General features: G+C 41.5%; 1 protein-coding gene across 1 annotated transcript in view; it reads left to right on the forward strand.

Annotated features, from left to right (window-relative positions):
- Sorcs3 (sortilin related VPS10 domain containing receptor 3) overlaps positions 1-23,834 on the forward strand; it is a 617,283-nt gene that overhangs the window by 448,947 nt on the left and 144,502 nt on the right. The window contains 1 exon segment of the mRNA XM_032892177.1: positions 6,622-6,740. Within this exon segment, the coding sequence (XP_032748068.1) occupies positions 6,622-6,740 (119 nt within the window).

Below are 23,834 nucleotides of genomic sequence, written 5' to 3' on the forward strand. Positions count from 1 at the left end.
CACACATAAAAATAAATCTGAAAATGCTTTAATAAAAATCATAATATTTAGCTTCTCAGAATTTAACCATTTATAGAGCTATATTTTCAAAGGAAAAATAAAGTCAAGGTAGATGAAAATATATTTCATCCTAATGTATGCAATCTTCTAGGTAAGAAACAGACACAAACAATCTAATAGAAACACAACAGAACAAGCCCCTGCCTGGAAGAAGACTATTAACATCTCTGTGCTGCAGTGTTCTCTGGAACAGAATACTCTCTGTTTCCTGTTCACCTCAGATGGTTCTTGGATGGCCAAATAGCAGCAGAATATAGTAGAAGCCAGGCAAAGTATAAAACTTGTAAGCATAGCCTACTTTGACCTTCTGTATCTACAGATTACATTAGGAAACACTGAATGTGCTTTCTGCCTCATTTAGAAATTAGTTGACCTTGCTCAGAGTTCTTAGCCTTTCTTTGAAACCTCATCTCTTGCTTTATAGAGTTTTAATCAATTTGTTAACACGGATCTCATGGTTGAGCAAAATTGACGGAAGCAGAGTTCAGCACAGCAACCAACCAAACAACAAACCTAGCAATGACGCAGAGAGCTTCATGCCATCCCGGGCTCTTCTTCACTGAGAATTACCAAGCACGATCCATACGGGATCTTAGGGGGTCTTGTGGGGACACAAAATGATTCTGCTTTAACAAGGCGTAAGGTGAGCCTGCCTTCCTAGGTGAGGTTTCTGATCCAGAAGATTGATCAGGCTTAACAAGAATGTTAGGTCTCACTCAGATCAGAGAGTCTATTCTCTTGACCAGAAGGAACTTTTCCTATTTGGCTTTCATTAATACTCTAACATCTCCCATCTGAAGAGGTAACCCTAGCATATGTTATGGAATTAGGGTGGTGACCTATTGGTTTCTTTCAGCCAATTTGGGGGGACATTGGATTAGATGGTTGAGTTTTAACCTCAATGCACCTAAAAGACCCCAAAATGTAACAGTAGTTTCATTTGTGTATGGATATATAGGGAGGAAAAGAAAGGAAAGTAGGCTTTGAAAACTTCCATTGACTTGGAAAGAGATATGGGGGGAGAGGCAAATGCAGAAATTGTTAGCTTAGCAGTTCTTAACAGCATCGCATGCAGACATAAGTAATCAAATGGGCTGAGTTCACTAAGTCAGCTTATCAGTCCATTAGACTAAACTCCAAACACTAGGAACATAGATCATCATCTCTTAAAATATCTCAGCTCATAGTTCCATCACCCTTTAGAAACTCAGAGACCACAATGAAGAGGAGAGGGAGTTATGTTACCTGGTCTGCAGACTGAAGGCCTTTGCCTCAACTTTAGGTACAGTAAAACTGCACTTTGTGTATTAACAGTGCAAATTCATCTTTGTCTCAAAAAGTTTAGAATTGTTTGTAAGAAGTAGGAGTGAGTATTCCTCAACTTGAATCATTTTATCAGTTGTCATACGCTAACATGCCTGGCTCTGAACTGGAATTTGGGTTCTCATTTTCCTGCTGTGTTCTGAGTGTGTAGTATTTAGAATGACAAACTCTTATTAAAATTCCTTAGGTTCGGACCCAAGTTCTGCCATTAGCCTCATGTCTCAGCTGTGAGACATAGGGAAATCTTTGGATCAGCTGGCAACTTAATGAAGACATTAATCACCCTGGGATGGTGTATTGAGAAGGACAGTTCCTTATTGTAATATTGCAAGACTTGATAAGTTAATGCACATGGCCCTAAAAGATTCAAAACTGATAATGAGGACACCAAAATGCTGTTCTTGCTATCTTTATCACCACCCCCATCACCTCCTCAGTCTTCATCACCACCATTGTCACCATGGCTAGCATCGGCACCACCTCTACCACTATCATGGTGGATTATTTCATATGAAGCAGACATAGCTCTCAATGAAGCCAGCCCAGGTTGCCATGATGTTTGAATGCTTGTAACTTTGTCAGGTTGTTTCCTGTGTCATAAGAAGCCAGAGATTCCTGGACTTTTCCTTTATCTGAAGTTTCACCAAACCCTGAAAGTCTAAAGCCCAATGGAAGGGATGGGAACTCCATGTTTTTGTTTGCATTTTAGTATCCACCTGCACCTCTGGTGTTAAATTAGGCTTTTCCATCAATGTCACATCCTTGATTTGCACTTCATGTAAATAGGTTCGCTCCACTTTCCAGCCAAGGACAAATGGTATTAGAGAAGCTAAAGAAGTTTTCAGAATCCCCTTGAATCTGCTCATTTTTATGTGTTTGCATCTGAGAGTAGTAATACTGTTATTTAAAATAAACAGCTCCTGGGTATTTCTCAAGAACAGACCCAAAGAGCTGAATTAGCTTTTCGTTCAAATTTTTAATTCACTTTTCAACTTCTGACAATATGCATGTTACCCAGAGGGATGGAAGTTGAGCGAATCGTGGAAAGTTCTTTTCTCCGAGGTGGCAAGAGGCCCGATGTCTAGGAAGTTTGAGTATTTAGTAATCACAAAGGCAAAGTGTAATCACAAGTCAGTATGTAATTCAGCATAACGAAAATGTATAGGCTTTTAATAGAATTCAATTTTGTTTAAGTACCGCTTGCTGTGGTTTTATAAAGCCAGATGAACAGAGAAGATGCTTCAAGCAGTAGTTCTGCAGGTATAGGGGCACAGCTCTTTCGGAAAAGCTTGATGAGCCCCAAACTAGACTGTACTGTGGAGTTTCTCAGTTTCTCGGAGAAAAGTGCCTTGCTGAATATGGTAAGTTAAAAGCATCCTCCTTGAGCCCATACAGTTCCTGGCATGAATGCAGCTCCCTCAGAATGAAATGAGGCTCTCGGGGTGTTAGACTGTCTCTCTGTCCAAATTCCAGGATGCTCATGCACAAATCTCGAGGCATGTTCATTTGTGAATATGCTGCCTCTGTCATTGGCCTGGGAATCACTTGAGAAGACTGAACTCCTATTTTCTGTTTCCCGGAATAGCATGGAGTGTCTGACACCTGCAGCTTCCTGTGTACTGTGGTTGAATAGAAAAGAAATGAGGCAGCCCAAGTAAGGCAGCCCTTCACACCAAGAGAAACTCTGTGCTGTAGGTGAGGATGCCTAGAGGCTGTCTCAGCCCGGGATAGCAAAGGCCATTCTGAAGCATCCTGCTAAAACAGTACAGATACTTGGAAACCGGGCCAGATATTTCAGAGGCACCTAGCAGATCCTTCTATTTATGGGACCAAGGACATTTTTTTTTGACTGCGACCTTTCATTTTGTAAATGGAGCAGTCACCATACCAGCTCTTAGAAATGCATGGCATAGGTGTTTTTAGAGTGAGAAACACGTTAGCCCTAAGTATCCACCAGTTGGAAAATCACTACCTGATCTTCTGTGGTGACCTAAATGAGGTCTTCTCGAGGTTAGCCTCTGTAGTTTTCTTTTTTACTTGGGGGTGTTCCAAATAAAGAACAGAAAATTTAATCTCAGTAATAATGGTAACACACAGTCAGTCCTCCAGCAGACAGTTTGGCAGTATGGGTCAGCGGTCAAGCCCAGATGATTTTTTCTCATTTTCTAGGGTTCCCTCTTCACACCACATAGTTTCTTGTCCACAAGCTAACCTCAAAAGTCACTTCCCTCTTTTTTTTTCTTCATTTATTTTTTTCCATCTTGGGCATATTCTTTGCTTTGTTCCCAAGCCTGGCACTTAAAGGGTGTCCATATCAGCATCAACTCAGGCTGTGATTTTCCAGTCAACACAAACTTTTCCTTCCTGAGAGCGAAGCCAGTGTTACTTGGTACTGATTGAGTGCTAGAGGGATGCTCTCAACTAAAGCGTCTTTCCTTTTCCTTCACAGTATAAATGGCACTGAGCGGATTTTCAAAACGTATTCCACCATATGTTGAGTGTTTCATCCATACTATAATGAATCCTGGTGACAATCTCTCTTTACCCCTCCCTAATGCGATGTGGTTGTTACAATTAATGCAGGATTGGGATTGCCTTGCCCTCAAGTGCCACACTGTGACCATTAATCTTGATCTGAGTCTCTTCCTATGTCTGCTACCTGGTATTACCAAAAACAAACAAAAAAGTGGCCAGGTTATTAACAGCTTGTTTCGGGATTTCAATGTGTATGATACATACCCTTCTGGGTTCCATCATAGAGCTTTAACATATAGTCATATTTATCCTCATCTGGATGCTCCTCTGATATACTTGCAGCTTGAGATCTATTAGAAATATGAAGCCTGAAACGAATGGTATTTCTGCTCAGCCTTGACACCCAAAGGTCCTCCTGTGACTGTCCCTCATTTCTGATTGGTATCCTGGACAGCCCTCCCCACACTGAGTCCTCATCAGTCCATGGCCATAGTGGCACTCATGACTGTAGCTCTAAGTTTTGGAAAATCAAAGCATTGGGACTCCCAGCCCACGAGTCTGGCTCAAGACTGCAAGGACTCTTAATGTGAAGTGGCTTTCAGCAGCTCATGTAAGTGCTGGTGTCTTGTTAAATGGAACCTGTCATCCCATGCAGCCCACTGGCGAGCAGAGCCAGAGCCAAGCAGTAGGATGAGTTTGGCACCGGTTCCCCCTTGTCACGGGCCAAGGTTTGAGTAGGTGTTGATTTTGTTTGGGGTGGCCTTGAAAAGACTTGATTCTTCTTTCAGAGTGTTCGAATGCAAAAGAGCAGAGTCAATAGCCAGGGAAGACTGAACCCTGCGATGTGTGTAAAGCAAGTGTCCCTCCCACATGTACCTCTGATTAGCAGAGCGAAGAGCTTTTGGAGACACTGACTGACAAGGACACGGGTTTCCATCCCTGTGTTTGCAATTCCTTTACATGTGTTTACTGCAGCCTTCTGCTGCGTTTTGGTGCTTTAGTCAAGAAACAAATTAGTAAGCTCACACATACTCAAACATGTCCCTGGTGGGCAGACACTGTGCTCCGAAGCCTGGGATCCTCAGCTTTCCCTCTGCTCTGGGCAAGACAGGGAAGCCAGGTCACTCTTGACGTCACATACGAACAAAAGCGAAAGAGAAGACATAGTCAGTGCATAGTCACAAGCGCTGGAAAGACTGACCTAACTGCATGGTCAGGGTCTGGGGGTAAAGGAACACGTCTCCCTCGTGAGATAGACATGGATAAATGAAAGGGCTCAGGTCGGGTGAAAGCCATTCTTGGGTCTTCTTTGGACTGTGGTCTTGTTTGCTTAGCCACACAGCGTTATCCTGTACTGTGGTTGAAATTCAAATGGTCTGTAAGAAACTTAAAAAGAATCAGAATATTTTGCATTAAAAATAAGCTAGCAGTATTAAGAAATCCAGAAGGTCTCAAACCAGCTTCTCTATAATGAACTAGAGCCATTTTTTGGGGGGGGGAAAGAATCTCACGAAGGCCCAGGGCAATCTTGAACTTGTGATTTTTGGCCTTCCCTGACTGAATACCTGAGATTATGGGACTTAACTACCAGGCTAGAGTCTACTTACGGTGTGTTGATAATTTAAGACAACAAACAAAAAGACCATTGGTAATTTTAACATTGAAGGGAAATTAAATAGGAAAGAAAAATAAATAAGATTCTCAACTTAAATGGCTTTAAAGCAATTTTCTTTTCATTTTGACCACTTATTTCTTAATTTCACAAAACAAACAGTAACCGTGTTTAGGGCACTTCATGTCATTTCTTCACAAAGACTCACTTGTAGTTTTTCCTAAAGGAACAGGAAATGGAATACATTGTTTTCCAGGATGACTCTGTAGTTCTGCACTGAACATCAGAGGTTTGGCTGCTGTGATTTTGCTGTAACTACAAATAGTTATACAAGTTGTATACAAGTAGTTAAGTGAATGTATTCTTGCTGCAAACAGAGTAAAGATGCATATGATGCGAAAAAAATCACAGGCGTTACTAAAATATTATATAATAATTTAAGCCCACCCCATTCTTAAAGTACTCGTATCTAATCTTCATATAAGGCCCTTAAAACTTTCGTCTGTGTAATTGTACCACAGACCTGTGTAGAGAAGGACGAAGGTTTAAGCCATCCACGAGCCATACTTGTACACAATGGGAAACATAGTTTCAAAATGTGGTAGAGCGATGCATCATGAGTAGTCTCTGGATGCTTATGTACCTGCCACATCTTGTAATAACAGCATGGTACTCCGTCATGTGCATGTATCTTAGCTGCTTCAAATGCTCCTTAATTCCTGGACATTTAGCCTATTTCCAGTTTTGCATTGCTGCGAATAATGTCACAGTGAACATTCCCGCCTTTCCTCTTTGTGAAAATATATGAGCCTTTCTATAGAAACGTTCCTTGAATTAAAATTACTGGCAAAAAAATATGTGCATGTAAATTTCTGAAAGCTTCTTCAAATCTTTTCTTCCAGAAGGTAAGTGGATTTATTCTTTTACCAGACGTAAATGAGATTAACTCTTTCTCTACTCTCTCGGTGAACCTAGATATTACCCTCATTTCGGGAGGTAGTGTCTTCAATTTTTGTGTACAAGAAAGTAAAATCTCATTATTACTTAAATTAATATCAGTCTGGGATTCCCCACAACTTTGTGGGCTGCAAGGGTCTTGGCTGGTCATTTACCTTGCTGCTAAATGTTACCTTGGCCCCTTTTTTTTTCAGATGCCCACTACCTCACCTGCAGAATCCAAGAATGTACTGAGACAACTCGGAGTGGCCCCTTTGCCCGCTCCATTGACATCAGTTCCCTGGTCGTCCAGGATGAATACATCTTCATTCAGGTGAGTGTTATTAGCACGGTCAACAGTGGGAAGGTTGACTGCCTGCTTCAAGTGAGGATGGAGTTCCTGGCAATGTCTAGATGTGACGCAGAGATGCTGCCCTTCACTCACTTTGTGGTTCCAGGCCCTAGGGATACTCCAGACGTCTCCTGCCCTCTGAAGGTTTTATGGGTCAGTGTCTGTCCTGGGGATTTTACTTACCAGGGGATTCTTCAATTGGATTGCCATGTCAGGATAACAGAGCTGACGAGATAATTGGGCTTTGGGGTTTGAGGTTATTTAGAGTCAAATGTCTAATGGGCTTTGACTTTAAGTAATTTATCAAAGCCATGCTCTATTTCTGTCCAAAGTGGCTTCTCTGACTAAGACATGAAATCCTGCAATGAATTAGACATTGCCAGGATCCGCTTTCTGGAAAAGGCTAAAACTTGCTCAATTGTCCATCCCCCTCCCAGCGCTGGTCACTTTTTAAAATGTCCAGCTCTCAAGTCCTTTCCTGCTAGAAATCGACTGTTAGAGGAAACTAAATGAATCTTTATGTGTTGAGTTTGCAGTGTCTACTGTGTAGTTCAAGGAGATATAAAATTGGTGGAAAATGTGGAAAAGTAAAGTGCACATTCCAGAGGAAGAGAGGGAGAGAGGGACAGGTAGGTAGATGATAGAAGATACATAGGTAGATAGGTAGGTAGGTAGGTAGGTAGGTAGATAGATAGATAGATAGATAGATAGATAGATAGATAGATACATAGATATATAGATACATACATAGATACATAGATACATAGATATATAGATACATACATAGATACATAGACAAATAGATACATGGATAGATACATAGATCAATAGATTCATAGAAAGATGGGTACATAGATTCATAGAAGATAGACAGATAAACAGATGTAGATAGATGATAGATTGACATATCAACCTTGACATTTGATGACAACCTTTAGTTTCCCAATCTACTTTTCCATTGTCTACATTTTGTCAGTTGTTTGGCAAATGGTTCCCCAAAGGAAACTTGAATTTTGCCACTACCCTGGATTTGCTCCCGAACGAATTTCTTCTCTGTCTGCTCCTTAGCTTTTCCAGTCCAGATCAATCGCATCTCCTCTGTGAGGGTACACGTTGCCCTCCAGTGCACCTTAAAGCTCGAGGTTACATTTTTCTAACTCATGGCTTATCAGAGCCATCCCTTGTCAGGCGTGAGCAGATTCTTCTCCTTTCCAATCGAATATTACACTTCAGGGGTAAGAACAATATTTTAAATTCTTCTTTTGTCTCTCTCCTTTGGTCAGACAAATTTGCAATGCAAGTAGAATGTTCATTGAGTATATATTGTGCTGATGGAAACCCAGGAGAAATAGCCTGCCATCCAAAACCCACTTTAAAGAGAGAGTGGAAGAAGTCAGCAACTCAGGATTGATTCTCTGTGTTATGGTCTATCAACAGGTTCGTCATTATCTCATTCATAGGTGTTGATTGAAAACACACCTTTGAAAACATGCAGCACTAGCCACTACTCTTCCTAGTCCTCACATTTCTGCCCATGACTTGATGCATATTTCTCTTTAGGACTTACTGCCTGAGAAGTCCTGTGGGTTTGAGTACTGTCTCCCCATCCTGATGCCTTTAGTTTAGTGAGCTGTGATGTCCATCACATGATAGGTACTCTTGGTTAGTAAATAGGACTCCTCTACACCCCAGGGAGGATGCTGTGCATTGGAAACACAAGATCAGCTTGTGCTGACACAGAAGATAGAATACCCAATCCCAGCCCACTCAGGACAGAAACTCAAATGCCTTCCCTATCGCTGAGCTGAAGGAATCCACATCCTCAGTTGGCTGCATCCCTTGTTTTGAATATTCTCCTCCATCTGACTCCCATTGCCGTGGTCTCCATATATGTGATGAATTTTTTTTCTTTACCTTTGCTGGAAAAATTTAACATGGGATCACGGATATTTATGAATTTGTCTGACTGTTCTTTTCTTAATGCCAATACTGTATACAATGATGAATGTGGCTAAACTGTTTCTTGGAAGTGACTTCAGGTTTCAAATATCTCCCCTCTGCATGTGTTTTATAATGTACTCTGTAACAAAAGCAAACAAACAAAAATCTACTTTGCTTTGCTTAAAAAGGCTGCATTTTTTTTCAGTAAGGTTTTAGTCCTTGTTAGGTTCCCCCTAGCTGCTGGGGCAAAGACAAAGAGTACAGAAATTTCTTGAATTAGTGGAACTATTCCAGTGGGATACACACATTCACTCACACACGCACACATACATGCATACATGCATGTGCTCACACTGTGGGGTATGGTGGGTAATGGGGGGCGTTAGTTTGGAGTACAGCAGTTTCTCAGGCAGACTCATTTGACTTTTCTATAAAAAGAAGTTACTGTAGCACATACTCCATGGGATGCCTTAGGATCATGCTGGACCATGGTCTTTATGAAACAGCACAACAGTTCTGGAACAGAGGTACTCTATGAGCATGTGCTGTGCCTTACCCTTTCCTGGGATAAGCTCTTTTCTCTATAAAGGCTGCTGCATGAGGGTTGATGCTGTGGATAAACAAAACAAAACAAAACACACACACACACACACACACACACACACACACACATACACACACACACACACCAGGCACTGGATGTTGGGGTATTAGTGAATATACCCCATTGCTGTTTTTAATAAGACTTGATGGCCTCACCACGGTCAGAAAACAGACAGCTAAGTGTGTCAAGCTTGGCTTCTTTGTCCCTGCAGGGAAATGTGGGGTGGGAAGTCAGAGGTTCTAGAAGAGGGGCAGTGGCGTTGTCGTGGTTGAATATATAAATTAGAAGAGAGTATGTCGACAGTATTTGCAAATCATAAAAATAAATAAATCAAAGAAGAACAGACAGGAAAGAGAAAAGATACAAACTCTGGTTCCTCGCACGCACCAGTATTTACATTCAGGAAGGTGAGAAGGAGCCAGCTGATGTAAGGCCACAACTAAGAATTGAAAGATGGGGTCCGAGAGATAGAAGCTCCATCGCTTGATTGATTCTTACTCATAAGACAAAGGGCCATAAACCTGAAAAACAAACAAACAAACAAACAAACAAACAAACAAACCTACCCAGAGGGCAAAGGGCCATTAACTTGAAAAAACAGCGTAGACACAAACAAAAAACTGCCTACCCACATACAAAGGACCATAAAATCAAAATTAAAAAAAGCCCTGAATTTCTTTAATAACCAAATAAACACAGGTTAAATACTATTACTTGAAGCTACCCAATATTGAAAATTGAAGCTATATAAAAGAGCGCCAGCAGTCTGCCATCAAGCTCCACTCCGAGTATTCCACTGCCAAGTGGTTTTCTATGGGAACGTAACCATCACTTTCCCGACAGGAGTTCTGCCACTCGTCTCTGTACAAATGGCGCATAAGCCTTACTTCTGCCAGTGTGTGCTCAGGGGGTAGATGACGACTTAAAACCCTCATTATTATTGTCTGCCTTCCTTACTCTCCCATCTGTTCCTTTCATAGTGCGGAATATTTTAATTTTAATCTCAGCGGCATCGTTTAGGAATATAGCTATTTGGAGAAAACCCCATCTTCTATTTTGGGGATGATTATCTATTGATTTCTTCTTGTGAATGGTGCTAAATCCAGGATGCTGCGTGTATCCCTGTTTTCGTTCTTCTCATTAAGTTTTCCAGCATTCACTTTAGATTGGTCAGAGTTTAAATTTGTCTCACTGTCTCAGCACATGACTGCTACTGTAAATATTTTGTGAAGCACTGTGGAGAAAGGGAGAAAGGGAGTTTGTGGTGAATTCCCGCGATTCCAGATTATAGTAGCTGACTGAATCCTCTGTCTTGCACTGGTTTTGATCTTAGTTTTATCGTGCATACATTCTTGTACCCATTAGTTTTGGGGGAAAGCTTCCCATTTGGCTTTCAATTTTCTGAAGTATGTCCTTGTTTGAAGCTTTAGAGAACAGCTAATTCTTAAATGTGGAAATAATCTTAACTTTCCCCGTGCGGCTTAATATCACTTTCTCCATGTCCCCCTTTCGTGTGCTGAACTCTTTCCCTGTGAACTTGGCCATTATTTTAGTGCCTGACTGTGGCTGGGTCAGGGCAGTCTGAGATTCTCATCTTTGAGATTTCTTGTTTTGTTTTGTTTTTCCTGGCTGTCATGTAGGGAGGGGATGTTACTTTGTTTTGTTTTGTTTTGTTTTTTCTAACCCCTGGGCATTTCTCATCATATTTTCAGAGCGGTTATGTGTTTGTGTGCCTTGGGGTCACCATACTGTTTGACCCCTGGGAATGCATCCCTTTCTTTCAAATGATTCATGTTTTCCCTTCCCCCCGTTTTTTTTTAATCATCTCAAAAGCCCCTTTAAGATACCTTGAAAGACATACTTTACTTGATTTTCATGGCTTGGGCATTCTTCCTGAGGTGCCCAGAATGTGCAAGACGAATTGCCAAAAGGAAGACAGCCTTTCATCCTGTCCCCAATTTAAACAGAACGAGATAAAAGCAGTTTTACAGTGTGTTTGAATCTGCATTTAGTAGTTTACAGGGTCATTCTGTCTCATTTTCCCTTTTTAGATCCTTTTCTGAGCTCAACCAGATGATATTTTTCCTTCTCCTCCCCCTCCTCTGACAACAAAAATAACAAGTCCCATCTTTCTCCTTCTCCTTGTTGTGTCTTTCCTTTTTCACTCCTGTTTAAAATTCTGTTCTTATTGTAGTGATCTAATTATGTAGGTTACTCCCTCTTCTTGTCTTTCTGTCTCTGTCTCTCTGTCTCTATCTCTCTGTCTCTGTTTCTGTCTCTCTCGCTCTCTCTTCCTCTCTCTCTCTCTCCCCCCATGTGTGTGTGTGTGTGTGTGTGTGTGTGTATGCGCACGAAAACACCAAACATGCACACTCATGCATATATGTATGAAGGTGCACATTTTTTATGAAAATATATGTGTGTGCACATGTGCACATACATCTGGAGATCAGAGGACAACCTCAAGCTTAGGTTCCTTGGGTTCCATCCATCTTAATTCTTGAGCCAGTGTCTGACCGGCCTGTTAACTCTCAGTAGGCATTTTTGTGTACATGTATATCTGCATACCTCTCGTGTGCCTGGTGTCCATGGAGGCAAGGAAATCATTTAAGAGCCTCTACAATTAGAATTAAAGATGATTGTAAGCCACTGTGGCTATGTGGATGATAGAAATAAATCCTGGTCCTCTAGATGAGCAACCGCTCTTAACTACCCTCTCTCTATCTCTCCGAGCCTGTTTTTTTATATTTTAAATTATTGCTTACTTTTAAATGATTTGAGTCCTTCAGGTCATCAATAAAATATCAAAATCTAGGATGCTTATCTTAAAGATTAGGGTTTATCTCTGTTTGTTCAGAGTATTACTTCCTCCCCAGTCCTGTGTGACTCAACATTTTTTTCCCTAAGTAGTATTTCTCATAAGACAGAACTAGCTAGAACACAATATATGTGGCTTCCTTCCCACGTACATTGTATTTCATGGTTAAATTTTCATTAAGTCTGGAGTTTGCATTACTCTTCTTGTTTGGCTTGCTGTTCTAGGATGATTTATGAGGCGAAAGGGGGCGCATTATAATTACTTGGCTATTTAAAACCATTTATAAATCCTTATCATGTGTTTCTGAAATGTCTCTGTAGTTTACTAACTGGTTTCTTTGCTCTCAGATCAGCACCCCAAATCCCTAGTGCCTTCACAAACTCCTTCCAAAGTCCTTTATTTAGAATAGAAATCAATGTCCTGAGCCTCCGTGGCTGTTAATCACCTGCAGGGTGAAATCCAATTCCTTAGCATTGTCTGCAAGAACCTCTGTAGTCAGGGCTCTCAGCCCCATAATAAACCCTTATTCACTATTGCTGCCTTTGCTACCCACAATCCTCCCTTGCTCGAATTAACCCTTCAATAAACATGGATCTTTTTCATGCCCATGCATACACCATGACACTCCTTGCCTTTCCTGTGTCTTTCTTGTATTTTCTTTATACTTGGAATGCCCCCTTTGGTAGACAAACACAGTCTTTAAAATTCAGCATGTCCCTTAGCTTCCCTGGTATTCCTAAGTCAGGATTAGATCAAGCTCTACAGTTTCCTTCTTAACCCTTTCTATCCTGTCTCCTCTGTCAGGTCTGTGAGCTATGAGCACCCTGATTACATCTTACTCAGCCTTGTTTCTCCTACACTTTGCATAACGACAGGCACTCAATAAGTGTTTGTTGAGCTGAACTGAACTGAGAAGATAAGATGGGGTCCTTATTTTCAGGGAGTGTAGCTAGTTATCTTTTTTCATGCAAGGAAATCTTGCTTCTGCTGCTAACAATATAAGACAACTTAAGGTAATTGGCAATTGCTCACTGCATAAGAAATGCCCCTGTGTAGAGTGCGCCTTTGTGTTTCTGTAAAACCACTGTCCGGGAATTACCCAGTGTGTTATTCAGTGCTTGGCTTCCATTCACTCATTTAAATATATTAAAATACATTCAGCCCAGTGGGGAGCACAGGCAGCTAAGCAATTATAATGCAGTGTGATGAAAGCTGCATTAGTAGGAAACACATGTTGCTGCTCTTGGCAAGTTGATGAACCCTGGATGAATGTCAGCATAGGATTCCTTTCCGGAGGCAGACAGACATCTCCACAAGATGGTGGAGGAGAAAAATCACACACAGAGAGGACAAGGCGGTATTAGGCATAGCCACTGGGCCCGTGTGTCAGGACCCTCTACCCAAGTGCTTTGTACCTTCTGGAGAGGAGAATCTTCCATTTTCTTCCATCAAAAGTAAATAATTTTTCTTACCCTTCTTTCTACCCAGAAATCTCAGAAGTAGCCCGAAACCAACTCTATTAGCTCCTAGGCATTGAACACACTGTTCTGCCTCTGCCTTCTGAGTGTTGGAATTATAGTTATTTGTCGACATCTGGCTCTGCCATTGGACAACTCTGATAGCTTCGCTTTCTTTTCTAAAAGTGATTTATTTTATAAGTATGCATTTAAAAATGAAGAGAAGCTGCCTCAAGTAATTTTCTGGAATGTTGTAGGTTTCTGGTCATTTGTGGGAATATAAACTGGAATGTTGGAATAAAGGTCAGTACGGGCTATATTATGTAGAAGGTGAGATTGTACTTTGGTGACCAAGATCTGCTTCCAAACCAAGGGCAGTGAAGGGCCCTTTCTATTCCGTGAATAAAGATACCTCAGAAGAAGAAAACCAACCAACTGATAAGGTCTCCATGGTTGAAGCTCATAGATGATGCTGGACAACATCCCAGCACTCCAGGATGGGGAACAGTCTGCTAGCCCCATGGTATCATATCTAGAAAAATTCATTGACAAAGGGAGAAAGCTGGGTAGAGCAGCTCGCATGAGCCTACTGTGTCCAAGGCAGGCAAGCCCTGAGGACTCTGTGTTCTTCGGAAGGGCATTTGCTATTCCTGAGGAGTTTGGTGTTGAAAGTAGAGGTTTGAACAGGTAGACTTTCCTCCATTACAATTTTTGCAAGTAAATAACAGTAAGTTTAGCATAAGGTGCTTCAGTAAGTTTTCCCCTTAATTTTTCTAGAATTGCTATTTTAAGTCTGGCTATAATGCTAAGCAGAAACATAGAAGCGGTAAAAAGAACACCAGCAAACAAAATGAAAAAGGACCTCATCTGAAGACCCATTCCATCCCATTGCCTTTCCCACACACTGGGGACAAACTCCGTTCCTGGCAGCTTTATGTTATATCTCAGGAAAATCAGAGTGACCAACAAATATCAGGTGTATATCCAAATGAGATGCAATCGGTATGCCCAAAACACCAGCATGCTTTACTGCAGCTATCGTTATGCTATTCCAAAGCTTCAGTGTCGTTAACTCACAACTGTTAGGAACATGTGATACATAACCTTAGTGGAATAGTATTCAGCCATTAAAAAGAATGACAGTCTGGATGTTATGCTAAGTCAAACCAGCCAGGTAAGGCAGACATGAACCATGGGTTTTCATTCATGTGTGACTCCTGCAACCGTTGATCTCATTGTAGTTGGGGGCAAAACATTGACTGACAGAGGTGGGGGAGGCTAGAGGAAAGGGAGAAGGTGAAGAAGGACTGAGCAAAGAGAACACAGTTCTAGTTAAATCTCAGGAAGGAATTTGAGCATGATGCCCTATAAGAGAATGCCTGTGATGACTGTGTTCTGGCTATGTAATCAGGCAGAAGAGAGGAATTACAATGTTTCACCATAAAGCCAGGTTGAGTGTTCCAGGGTGTGTGTGTGTGTGTGTGTGTGTGTGTGTGTGTGTGTGTGTGTGTGTATGTGTGTGTGTGTTTGTTTGGGAGTGAGTGTTGGTGGGGTGTTTACCCTGATTTGAGCATTGTACAATATACTCAGATAGCAACACACTTCATTGTACCCCCAAAATATGTGTAATATTCTGGGTCTATGTATCATTTCAAAAATTAAAAATTATAATAATAAAAGTAGGAGAGGATTGTACTGTAGGGAAGTAGTTTCACTGGCTTAGTACTTTCTTAGAAAGAGTAGCAGTTTTTTATTTTTTTTATTAGATATATTTCTTTATTTATATTTCAAATGTTATTCCCTTTCCCAGGTTGCTGTCCATAATCCCCCATCTCCTCCGCATATGGGTGTTCACCCCCATCCACCCCCTTACTGCCTCCCCTCCGACATTCCTCTGCACTGGGGGTCCAACCTTGGCAGAACCAAGGGCTTCCCCTTCCACTGGTGCCCAACAAGGCTATCCTCTGCTACATATGCAGTTGGAGCCCTGGGTCAGTCCATATATAGTCTTTAGGTAGTGGTTTAGTCCCTGGAAGCTCTGGTTGGTTGGCATTGTTTTTCTTATGGGGTTGCAAGCCCCTTCAGCTCTTTAAATCCTTCCTCTAATTCCTATAAACAAGTCCTGTTCTCAGTTCAGTGATTTGCTGCTAGAATTGACCTCTGTATTGAACATGCTCTGGATGTGTCTCCCAGGAGAGATCTATATCCCGTCCCTTTCAGCATGCACTTTTTAGCTTCATCAATCTTATCTAGTTTTGGTGGCGCTCTCTCTCTCTCTCTCTCTCTCTCTCTCTCTCTCTCTCTCTCTCTCTCTCTCTCTCTCTCTCTCTCTCTGTGTGTGTGTGTGTGTGTGTGTGTATGAGCCACATGTGGGGCAGGCTTTGAATGGCTGTTCCTTCAGACTCTGCTCTAAACATTGCCTCCATATCCCCTCCTATGGATACTTTTGTTCCCCCATTTAAGAGGGATGAGAGCGTCTATATTTTGGACATCCTTCTTCATGAGCTTCCTGTGGTCTGTGGATTGCATCTTGGGTAATTTGAGCTTTTGGGCTAATATTCACTTATTAATGAGTGCATACCAAGTGTATTTTTCTGTGATTGGGTTACCTCACTAAGGATGATATTTTCCAGTTCATTCCATTTGCCTATGAATTTCTTGAAGTCATTGTTTTTGATAGCTGAGTAATATTCCGTTGTGCAGATGTACCACACAATGCAAGGGAAGTTAAATTAATTACAGATAAAAATTACATGCTCAAATGCAAGAGAGAATAAAAATTTGAAAGAAGGAAAACCTTGCTGACTGCTGAAAACATTACCCACACACTCTCTAATCTCTGTGACTTTTTTGAATCCATTCCTCTGTTGAAGGGCATCTGGGAAGGGCATCTGGGTTCTTTCCAGCTTCTGGCTATTATAAAGAAGGCTGCTATGAACATAGTGGAGCACGTGTCTTTTTTATATGTTGGAGAATCTTTTGGGTATATGCCCAGGAGAGGTATAGCTGGGTCCTCAGGTAGTGCAATGTCTAATTTTCTGAGGAACCTCCAGACTGATTTCTAGTGTGGTTGTACCAGTTTGCCATCCCACCAAAAATGGAGGAGTGTTCCTCTTTCTCCACATCCTCATCAGCATCTGCTGTCACCTGAGCTTTTGATCTTAGCTATTCTGACTGGTGTGAGGTGGAATCTCAGGGTTGTTTTGATTTGCATTTCCCTGATGACTAAGGATGTTGAACTTTTCTTTAGGTGCTGCTCAGCCATGATATTCCTCAGCTGAGAATGTTTTGTTTAGCTCTGTACCCCATTTTTAATAGGGTTATTTGGCTCTCTGGAGTTTAACTTCTTGAGTTCTTTGTATAATTTGGATATTAGCCCTCTATGATGTAGGATTGGTAAAGACCTTTCCCCAATCTGTTGGTTGCCATTTTGTCCTAACAACAGTGTCCTTTGCCTTACAGAAGCTTTGCAGTTTTATGAGGTCCCATTTGTCAATTCTTGATCTTAGAACATAAGCCATTGGTGTTTTGTTCAGGAAATTTTCCCCTGTGCCCATGTGATTGAGACTCTTCTCCACTTTTTCTTCTATTAGCTTGAGTGTATCTGGTTTGATGTGGAGGTCCTTGATCCACTTGGAATTAAGGTGATAAGAATGGGTCGATTTGCACTCTTCTACATGCTGACCTCCAGTTGAACCAGCACCATTCGTTAGAAATGCTATCTTTCTTCCATTGGATGGTTTTAGCTCCTCTGTCAAAGATCAGCTTTGTTCACTCTTCTTATTGCTTTGCTTGAGTCACGTTCATTTAATCAGTGGGTTCTGGTGCTCATGTGTTTAAAAGTCAATGATAAAACAATGGTGACTGTGTGGCTCAGAGATCAGGTCTTTTTTAGATGTAGATAGACACTAGAAAAGCAAGTGAGACCAAGGCCATATCTTCTCTACATATGAGTAAGTAATCTACATCTTTGAGAGTACAATTAAATAAGCAAAATCTCAGGCAACCTCTAAATAATGAGAATCATTCGATTAACCCATTACACTTCTCATGTGAAAGTTTCACATCTTCTCTGTTGTACCTCTAAGGAAAAAGTTTTTCCCATAACTAGCAGAAATTCTCTTTCCTAGATCTATTACTCTTAGTCCTCTGTCCTGTGTATAGTAGGAGGGTTTATAAACTACCCACATGGCTCCTGAAATCCAGGATGACTGCAAAGGTTTTTACCTCACCCTTTTTTCAGGCATAGCATAGCAGTGCAGGCCACCATCTCGATGGAGGGGACCTTTTGTCTGTCTTCTTGCTGCCCTTGAGGTGAAGTTGTATATGAAGCTGTGCTGTCTGTTAATCTGTTGGTAGCTTTTCTGTCTTGGGTTTCTTAATGAAATCAAAATGTGTTAATCATTCCCAGAAAGCCATGCTCTACTGGCAAAGAATCTGCCTGAAATACCTGTCATGTTCCACATGGATAAAAGAAGCAGCCTGTCCTCCATAGGTAGGGGCAGGGGAATTTCAAGTTGATTTCTGTATTCTGAGCCAAGTTGGTTGACAATTCTGTCATTTATAATTATAGGGTAGCTTCACTAGTGATTATTCTGGAGAACAGTTAGTTCACCAACAATCATCCAAAAGTTACTCCAGCAAAGGGATTCATACCCTGGCTACTGGGGACTGCAACAAATAAGAACTTGGCTTTCCTAGGTTTCTTGTATCCACAGTAGATCAAGTTCTGTCATAGCTGCCCATGATGCCATGTGAGGTCACCTTTTATGTGAAGCCTCATTCATTCACTGAACAAATTGGCACTCACATTTACTTGTATCCATTCAAGTATCTAAAATGCAAGGGAAGTTAGATTAATTACAGATAGAAATTACATGCTCAAATGGAAGAGAGAATGAAAATTTGGAGGAGGGAAAACCTTGCTGACTGCTGAAAACATTACCCACACACTCTCTAATCTCTGTGGCTTTTAGCCTAGGGCATCTTGTTTCCATCACTTTCTTAGGTAAACTTGATACTGTCCTGGGAGGTTACACATAGTAAATTAAATATTCAGGAGAAAGCACTCCTTTTAGTTGCTGCATATAGTAAATATATTGGAGGGTTTCTACATGCACATCTAGAAGGGCTTATATATATGCTCTCTGAACCTCCTGAATGTCTTACAACAATTTGTATGGAGCAAGTGGTGTGATTCTGTTCCTACAGAAATGAAAAAAATCAGCATGGTAAGAGTCTAACCAAGTTGTCCAACACCCTCCCTATTAAGACACTAATGTCCTGGATCTTTTGTAAGCTGTTACGAAAATTTCATAGGGACAGGCATTATGGTATAGACTCACTTAGTACCAATTAGTACTTTCGACTCCTAGTAATATTCTGGATGTAGTCCAGAGGAAAGTCCCCTCTATAATGAAAATGGAGCAGTGAACAGACTGCTTCTTGAAAGACTATGGTTCTATACTCAAGCCAATCAGTTGCTGTTCCATTTTAAGAATTCCATGTATACATAGAGAAAAGTAGCACTGTTACAAGGTATGGTGAGATGTCTCAGAAGTACTAGCTATTAATGAGTATCCAAGGTAATAGATAGATCAGTGCTGAGCCCCATAAAATATTCTAAGTGCAATAGGACACGACAGAGGCAAGAGACGTTGTTCCTGCCCTACAGGCATTTATGAATCAAGGAACTAGGAGAAGGGCTCTGGTTTTAAGACCTGCTCTGTAATCAGGGATCTGCTCCATACCAGCCAGGGAGCACTGACAAGTTATGTAGACTCTCAGAGAACTCATTTTCTCATCTTCGCAGAATGGAATCATGATACTTGCCCTGTGCAAATTGGAAGGTTGTTGTGAGGATCAAGGGAGCATTTGAGATGCTTTGAAAACTACAAAGCCCTACAAAAGGCAAGAATTAACACTAATCCACACACTGAACTCAGCCTCAGTCTTTTGTGTATATACACCCTCTCTCAAAGGTTTTTTTTTAAAGCCTGTCAAATGAAAGATTACTCAATCTCTTTGCCAAATTCATTTTTAAAATATTCATGGGATCATTCATGGTTCAACATATGTGCAGGATAAAACCTTCCTACATAACTTCCAAGGTGCTGCCATAAAAGAAATCAGTCTCACGTGATCTCATGAGACAAGTTATGTTCTGAGCTTTAATTATCTTTTAAGATGTGTAACATCTTGGTCTTGGATCATCAAGGTTTTGATACTTTATTGAAGAGACTACTTTATACAGCATCCTGGGACATCAAGATGTCTCTATGGTGTAGCTACTATTTCTCTAATTGTTCTCTTTCTGTTAGGAAAAAAAAGCCCCGTGGCAGTAATTAATAGAGTGTAATTATTCAAAGAAAACTATTTGGTGATATTTTAAATGATGTTAATTCAGCTTTAATGGAAAAGCTTTCCGAATGTTAAATAAATAGCAATTTCATCATTAGGGACACAATTACAGCGCAGAAGTTTTAAGGGAAATTAAAAAGATAGAGGAAGTCTTCATAAGAAATCCAATAAAGACATGCTTAGGTGTACACACGTGAAACACTTCCAGAATCTTAAGCGTGTGTGTTTTCCACATCCAGCACCAAGGACAGTTCCTCAGCTGTCACGTGGTTGGGATATGGCGCGTATTCAATTTGGTGGCTTGGGGTAACAGCTGCTGCAAATACTGAAGATGCTCTCATTTATAAATGCAGAGTGCTGCAGTGCTCATGAGAAGGTGGTGCTCAGTGGACCTGTAGGACATCTTCCAAGTTCCACTGTTCATCCTGGTTCATGTTGGCCTCCATCACCAGCCGGGAGTAAGGGAGGCCTGCTGTTATCAGCTTGCCTTAGCTGCACTGCAGCTCCCTTGGTTTTTGTTCTGCAGCTCATTGATCCTCAGTTGATCTCCTCACAAGAGACCTCTTGACCATTCTGAGGCAGACACAAACCTTGAGGATGTCCAGAGCCTCTGACAATAAATACATCTTTTAAGAGTCAGTGGCTATTGCCTTAGCATCTTTCCCTCCCATTCCAGGTGGACAACTCTAACTTCATGTGCTTTGATAGGACCTCAGTGGTTCTGAGCCATTAGGATAGCAAGTTAGTGACTTGCCTGGAATGGCTTTCTCTTCCCCTCTATTTCTCGATTCCTAACTGCATGGTTTCTATTTCTGGATTATTTCTTGGATAAAATTAAAAACTACATATGTGATTGTTCTTAGACTTCACTTCTCCTTGGAAGACTCAAATATTTCTATAGAAACCGAACTATGCCAGAAACAAAGGGAGCAGTCTCTCAATCCACATACCAAACCCCTCTCTTCCTCTCTTCCACAGACTATCAATCCATCTCAGTTTCTTTTGTATCTTTAAATCACTAGTGCCTATTTTGGGGCTTCCATCAGTACTCACGCGTTTTCAAATATCTACCATTCCTAAATAACAAAGCAAGGCTGAACTTTCTCCGACCTCCACATTCCTCTTTATACAAGTCTCATATTTCATTTGCCACCAGTTTATTGAGCACCATCTGTATTCATCTTCCTGTTTTCCCATTTCCCTCTCTGAAACTCACCTGGGACTGCCTCTGCCACTCCACTGAAATTGCTTTGGCTGAGTTTATCAAAGATGCCCGTGAATTATATCCTTACAATGCTTCTCAGTGATTAACTTGGCTAGCCTATCTGCAGGACTCGCGACTGCCCCACCTATCCTAGAGCATCCTTCTCCCAACTCTTCCTCCATTCTGAAAAAGCACTTATTCTTCACATTCCTCTCTGGTTTCACCTTACTTGCTGCACAGGAGGCTCTCCCTCCATGCTCCTTGTTTCTGCTTTGGCCTTGCTAGTGTTCTTATTGGTTCTCTTTCCTTGTTTACTTCCTCGTACCTGGAAGAATCCCATCCTACCCTCTCTTTCAGCATGAATTATGTCCAAATGCTAATGAAACCTGGCATTCTCATCACAGTATAGACACAAGGAGGCTCTGAGGGTGGACCTTGTTCACTTGATAACCACTGGTTCTTTTTATGGCTTTCTCCTCTCTTTATTTACTGGTTTACTACACAAGTACCCAACAGAAAAACCTGTTTCTTCCTGGGAAATCTAATAAGTGTCTGTGGACATTACAACACTTGCTGTATTCCCAGGCCTATGAAGCAAGGGATTCTTTTCATCAGTCTCAGAGAGTAGTTTTGCCAGTCACTGTGTATTATGCAGTAACTCTTAGCTTTTCTCCTGTACCGGGGTGGGGTATGTCCGTCTAAGGGTGCTCCGTTGTTTTCAGTTTTTTACAGCCATTAAACTGTTTCACCTCTGAGCAACCATTATTTTGCCCCTTAATTATTTTATTCTTTAATCTTTTTTTTACAGTCCAGTCTTTATCTCCCTGTTGATCCACACTCTGACTCATTCACATCCCATAACTCCTCCACTCTGACCCCCTGACATGTCTCCAAGAAGACTTCTCCAATCCCAAACCCTACCAGACCTCCCTACTCCCTGGGGCCTCAAATCTCTCTAGGGTTGGGTACATCTTCTCTCACTGAGTTAAGACCCGGCAGTCCTCTGCTGTATATGTGTTGGGAGGCCTCATACCAGCTGGTATATGTTGTCTTGTTGGTGGTCCATTGTCTGAGAGATCTTGGGGGTCCAGGTTAATTGAGACTGCTGATCCTCCTATAGGGTCACCCTCCTCTTCAGCTTCCTCCAGCTTTTCCCCATTTCAACTGCATGGGGTCAGCAGCTTTTATCTATTGACTGCATCTGACTCAGCTGCTTGTTGGGCCTTTCGGGGAGCAGTCACGATAGGTTCCTATTTGTAAGCAAACCATAGTTACAAATGTAGCGTCAGGCCTTGGGGCCTCCACTTGAGCTGGATCCCACTTTGGTCCTCTCCCTGGACCTCCTTTCCCTCAGGCTCCTCTCCATTTTTGTCCCTGCAGTTCTTTCAGACAGGAACAATTATGGGCCAGAGTTTTTGACTGTGGTATGGCAACTCCTTCCCTCCACTTGATACCCTGTCTTTCTACTGGAGGTGGACTCTACAAGTTGCTTCTCCACACTGTAGGGCATTTCATCTAAGGTCCTTTGCGTCTTGAGAGTCTTTCACCTCCCAGGTCTCTGGTGCATTCTAGAGGGTGCCCCCACCTTCCACCTCCCGAGATTGCCTATTTCCATTCTTTCTGCTGGACCTCAGGGCTTCAGTCCTGTCCCCCTTCCCCAATACCTGCTCATGTTCCCCTCTTCCCCTCCGTGTTCCGTTTTCTATCCAGGTCCCTTCCCCCCACTCCCCGTTTCCCACCCCATCCCCCATGATTGCTTTATTCTTCCTATCAAGTGGAATTGAGGCAACCTCACTTGGGCCCTTCAGCTTGCTAACCTTCTTGAGCTCTGTAGATTATATCCTGGGTATACTGTACTTCTTTTTGCTAGTATCCACTTATTAGTGAGTACACATTATGCATGTCCTTTTGGGTCTGAGAGAAGCACTTAAAGCAATGTTCAAAGCCCTTAGTGATCAGGAAAATACAAATCAAAACGACCCTGAGATTCTACTTTACACCGATAAGAATGGCTTAGATCAAAAAACTCAGGTGACAGCACATGTTGCTGAAGATGTGGAGAGAAGGGAACACCCCTCCATTGCTGGTGGGCTTGCAAACTGGTACAACTACTCTGGAAATCAATCTGGAGTTTCCTCAGAAAATTGGAAATAGATCTACCTGAAGACCCAGCTATACAACTCTTGGACATAAACCCAAAAGGTGCCCCACTATGCTAAGGGGTGCATGTTCCACTATGTTCATAGTGACCTTATTTATGATAGCCAGAAGCCAGAAATAACCCAGATGTCCCACAATAGAGGAATGGATATAGAAAATGTGGTTCATTTACACAGTGGAATATTATGCAGCTATTAAGAATGACAACATCTTGAAGTTTGCAGGCAAATGGATGGAACTAGAAGATATTGCTTCTTCTTATTTAAAAAACTGAATTTCATAGATGAGAACTGTATTTACAAAGCTTTTTATCACCCAACTCTTCCCTTGCCCCACCTCCAGAATTCATGATCTCTTTAATTATTACTCTGTTGTACTGTTTCCTGGAGAAAACTTACTTTCTCTCAACAGCCGTATAATTGCCTATAGCTCTTCATCTAGGGGTGGAGCCTTGTAGGATTCCCCTACTCATATTGGCATGTCAACTTGTATGGTCACTGTACATTTCTTATTTAGGCAACCTTATTGGAGA

Source organism: Rattus rattus, chromosome 2 (genome assembly GCF_011064425.1).
Source record: "Rattus rattus isolate New Zealand chromosome 2, Rrattus_CSIRO_v1, whole genome shotgun sequence".
Classification (NCBI taxonomy): domain Eukaryota; kingdom Metazoa; phylum Chordata; class Mammalia; order Rodentia; family Muridae; genus Rattus; species Rattus rattus.